The 4,108-nt window shown below is 49.8% G+C and overlaps 1 protein-coding gene across 1 annotated transcript; it reads left to right on the top strand.

Moving 5' to 3' along the window:
- The first annotated feature begins 741 nt into the window (after positions 1–741).
- LOC119338893 (probable galacturonosyltransferase 9) lies at positions 742–3,796 on the top strand. The gene is made up of 2 exons (XM_037611099.1): positions 742–2,017; positions 3,196–3,796. The coding sequence occupies exons 1-2, from the start codon at positions 788–790 to the stop codon at positions 3,472–3,474; spliced, it is 1,509 nt and encodes a 502-aa protein (XP_037466996.1). The 5' UTR covers positions 742–787; the 3' UTR covers positions 3,475–3,796.
- Positions 3,797–4,108: the final 312 nt, after the last annotated feature.

The raw sequence follows: 4,108 nt of genomic DNA, 5'->3' as shown, positions 1-4,108 counted from the left end.
CGAGCCGTCGTTGGGGGGAGGGGGGAGGGGAGCTGCGCCGGAAAGATGCCCCGCCGCCGCCGCACTGCCAGGGCTTTGCCTCGCAGCGGACCACGACGTCGGCGAGGAAGGGAGGCGGGGAAGGAGGCGCCGGCGGCGAGGCGGATAGGGTTCCCCCGTGTTGCCTTAGAGAGGGACGCGGGGGTCAGGAGAGAGGATTATAGTTAGGAAAATTACGTTACTTTACGTAGCCTTGTTCGTAGATGGAGCATTATCGTTTAGGAATAGAGTATGGAGTAGATGATTAACCAGTGATAAATTTTGCGGAGTCTGTCGACAACTAATTTTTGAACCCTTTCCTCTGATCAAAATTAACAGGTGATACTGGAATATCAGCATGTCGTAAATCTAGCCAGGCTGGTTGGATTTGGTCCAGTCTGGCGAGCCTCTTCTCACTCCGAAACATCACACCCTTAATATGTCATGTGAGCTCACCGCCAATGAGCCCCACATGTCATTGATAGCACGCGACGGCTCCCGTTTATGCGGTGGCTAGGCAAACCAGAAGCAAAGAGTCCATGTCACCGCCGCTACTATGCCACTGCTACTGGGCCCCAACGTATTAAAACCCCAGCAACCCTCCCCGGTGATGAATAACCTCACCGACAAGCCTACGCACTGACATCTGGGCCCACGCCATCCCCGGGTCCCACCCGTCCGTCTCCATTTCGCCACAGCTCAGATCCGCGGCGCACTACCCACTCCACTCCCCCCCTACTCGGCTACTCCCCAGTCCCCACTCCACCCGATGGCCGGCGGCCGCCCGTTCCGGCCGTCCGCGCCTCGCCGCGCCGCGTTCGCCGCCCTGCTGACGCTCCTGCTCCTGGCGTCCCTCGCATTCCTCCTCTCCTCCGGCCCCGCCGCCGCCTCCTCCCGCTCATCCTCGGCATCGTCCCCGCCGTCCCGCCTCGCCGCCATCCGCCGCCACGCCGCGGACCACGCGGCCGTCCTTGCCGCCTACGCCGCCCACGCGCGCAAGCTCAAGGAGGCCTCGGCCGCGCAGTCGCTCTCCTTCTCCGCCCTCTCCTCCGACCTCTTCGCGCTCTCCTCCCGCCTCGCCTCCCGCGGCCCCCTCCCGGAGGACGCCCGCAGGCCCCTCGAGAAGGAGGCCCGCGAGCGCATCAAGCACGCCCGCCTCCTCGCCGCCGACTCCAAGGAGGGCTTCGACACGCAGTCCAAGATCCAGAAGCTCTCCGACACCGTCTTCGCCGTCGGCGAGCAGCTCGCCCGCTCCCGCCGCGCCGGCCGCATGTCCTCCCGCATCGCCGCTGGCTCCACCCCCAAGTCCCTGCATTGCCTCGCCATGCGCCTCCTCGAGGCCCGCCTCGCCAAGCCCTCCGCCTTCGCCGACGACCCCGACCCGTCCCCCGCGTTCGAGGACCCCTCGCTCTACCACTACGCCATCTTCTCCGACAACGTCCTCGCCGTCTCCGTCGTGATTGCCTCCGCGACGCGCGCCGCCGCTGACCCCTCGCGCCACGTCTTCCACGTGGTCACCGCGCCCATGTACCTGCCTGCATTCCGTGTCTGGTTCGCGCGCCGCCCGCCGCCGCTTGGCGTACACGTCCAGCTCATCGCCTACTCCGACTTCCTGTTCCTGAACGCCTCATTCTCGCCGGTGTTCAGGCAGATTGAGGCCGGCAAGAGGGACGTGACGTTGGTCGATTACCTGAGATTCTACCTGCCGGACATGTTCCCGGCGCTGCAGAGGGTAGTGCTCTTGGAAGATGATGTGGTGGTGCAGAAGGATTTAGCGGCGCTTTGGCATGTCGACTTGGATGGGAAGGTTAATGGCGCCGTGGAGATGTGCTTCGGGGGGTTCAGGAGGTACAGGAAGTATCTCAACTTCACGCAGGCCATAGTACGTGACAGGTTTAGTCCCAGTGCCTGTGCGTGGGAGTATGGGGTCAATGTATTTGATCTCGAGGCATGGCGACGGGATGGCTGCACCGAGCTGTTTCATCAATACATGGAGCTGGTGAGTTGCGGCAATCTTTTGTTACAAATTGCAACATTCACTATTATGATACCTTACATTTATCTGTGGTTGCATCAGTTATTTGTTATGTTTGGTGTTTGGTAGGTGTCATGTATTGTGGTAATTTAACAATTTCACCAACTTAGGTGCAAGTCCTACTTAAGTTTCTTTGTCACTGTCATTGTGCTCATCATTGGATTTGGCACCTTCGTTTCCCTTGAATTTCTTGAGTGAGCATTAAGTATAGTAGATCATTTATCTTGGTAAAATGTTTTGGAAGGAACTCCTGGGAAACAACTCCATTAAGCTTGACATTGACCACATATGATACATAAATGTTCCACAACTAGATGGACTGGCCTTTGCATTTGCACAATGTGATCTTATATAGCATAGGCTGGCTGTAATGTTTCACAACTCAACATTTCCGCAAGTTAGTACTTTACCATCTCGTGGCTACAATACTCACTGATCTTTTCAGATTGTATAGGTTCCAGATAACATTCTATGGATGTGCTCACGCTCGTCTAAGTACATATTAATAGGAGTGGTTAGGGATGCCTTCTTTTTAGTTCAAATGTAGGATATCTTTGATTATGAGTTTGTAATTAAGGCTTGCCAAATTAATGGGCTGGATGATGTTTTTTCTTCTCTTTGAGAATCTCATGATATGGTACTTCTTTAAATAGAATACCTAAATATGTGCCATTACCTTTTTCTTCTTCTTCTTGTTTTCATTCATTTTCTCAAAATATGCAAAATATAATGTCTAAATGATGCCTCGTCAATTATTTTGTTTATAATGGTAAATGCTGTATGTGGTATGGCCTTGACTGTCGACTTCATGACAATTCCAACATGTTGCCCAGAAAAGTTCCTAAGTGAAACTTGGGTATTATGCAATTGATTTTTGTTTTCTTAGCCCTAAGCATTTACATATGATGGCCAAATCTACAACCACTAAGCTAATATAAACAGTATGTGCAATTTATGCTTAGGCATTATTCTTGAAATATACCACTGAGTTCAAATATGTCACATATGTAATGCCTGTAAATAATTTTACAAATGACGCCCTCACTTGCTAATTTTTGCATCATAATAGCATACACAGTTCTGTGTACCTCACCAAAGCATTGACATATGTGTGACTATATGACTCAATATTCTCATGGCAGAATGTGGATGGTGCACTCTGGGATCCGACATCTGTTCTACCAGCAGGGCTGATGACATTCTATGGCAATACCAAGCCACTTGATAAGTCATGGCATGTGATGGGTCTTGGATATAATCCAAGCATCAGCCCTGAGATTATCCGTGGTGCTGCAGTGATACACTTCAATGGAAATATGAAGCCATGGCTTGATGTTGCTTTCAACCAGTACAAGGCTCTGTGGACCAAGCATGTAGACACTGAAATGGAGTTCCTGACACTATGTAACTTTGGTCTCTGAAGAAATGCTCCAAAAATAAGGCAACCACCAATATATTGTTCTTTTATGGGCAAAAGAGCCCGCACGTGAATTATCTATTTTTATCTGTAGCGAAGTTTCTTACCTTTGTGGTGGTCAACTATGTTCGTGTAGATTTTGTAGTTTGTTGATGATAGTATTTAATTTTTTACTGTAGCTAAGATGTATTAGATCATTGTGGTATAGTCGAAGTATGTTATAGATGAACATCTGTGTACTATCTGTAGCAAACATATCTCCAACTGTATTTATGGAAAGGAGGAGAAAATATTGTATCCAGAATGACAATTTATGCTTTTTATTATGTCACCTTCTTATTTTGTTTCACCAACGGTTACTGATAAAGTGATTATAATGGTTTTAAGTATGATGCTGCCATGTTGTGAGCGAAATTCTGTAGATTGGCTCTTCATCAGCAATTTCTTCTAAAAGTTGTTCATTCGAAGACTGCTCCTACCTAGATTCTCACCTGCTATCTGGAATCCCAGGTATGCTAACTGGTTCCTCTATACCTGAAGATGGATGGATATTTAATTTTTATGTGACTGTAGGCATTTAGTGTGAATGCTTGCTTTTCTTCCACGTATTTGATTCTCCTCCCCTCGAACTGACTAAA

Source organism: Triticum dicoccoides, chromosome 7B (assembly GCF_002162155.2).
Source record: "Triticum dicoccoides isolate Atlit2015 ecotype Zavitan chromosome 7B, WEW_v2.0, whole genome shotgun sequence".
Lineage (NCBI taxonomy): Eukaryota > Viridiplantae > Streptophyta > Magnoliopsida > Poales > Poaceae > Triticum > Triticum dicoccoides.
Note: the sequence above shows the minus strand (reverse complement) of the source record. Positions and strands in the feature narration are given on the sequence as shown.

What these genes read in the sequence shown, in the direction of transcription:
- LOC119338893 (XM_037611099.1), top strand. Translation starts at nt 788, where the DNA reads ATGGCCGGCGGCCGCCCGTTCCGGCCGTCCGCGCCTCGCCGCGCCGCG. An exon ending in TTCATCAATACATGGAGCTG is followed by an intron (nt 2,018 to 3,195) that starts GTGAGTTGCGGC and finishes TTCTCATGGCAG; the next exon opens with AATGTGGATGGTGCACTCTG.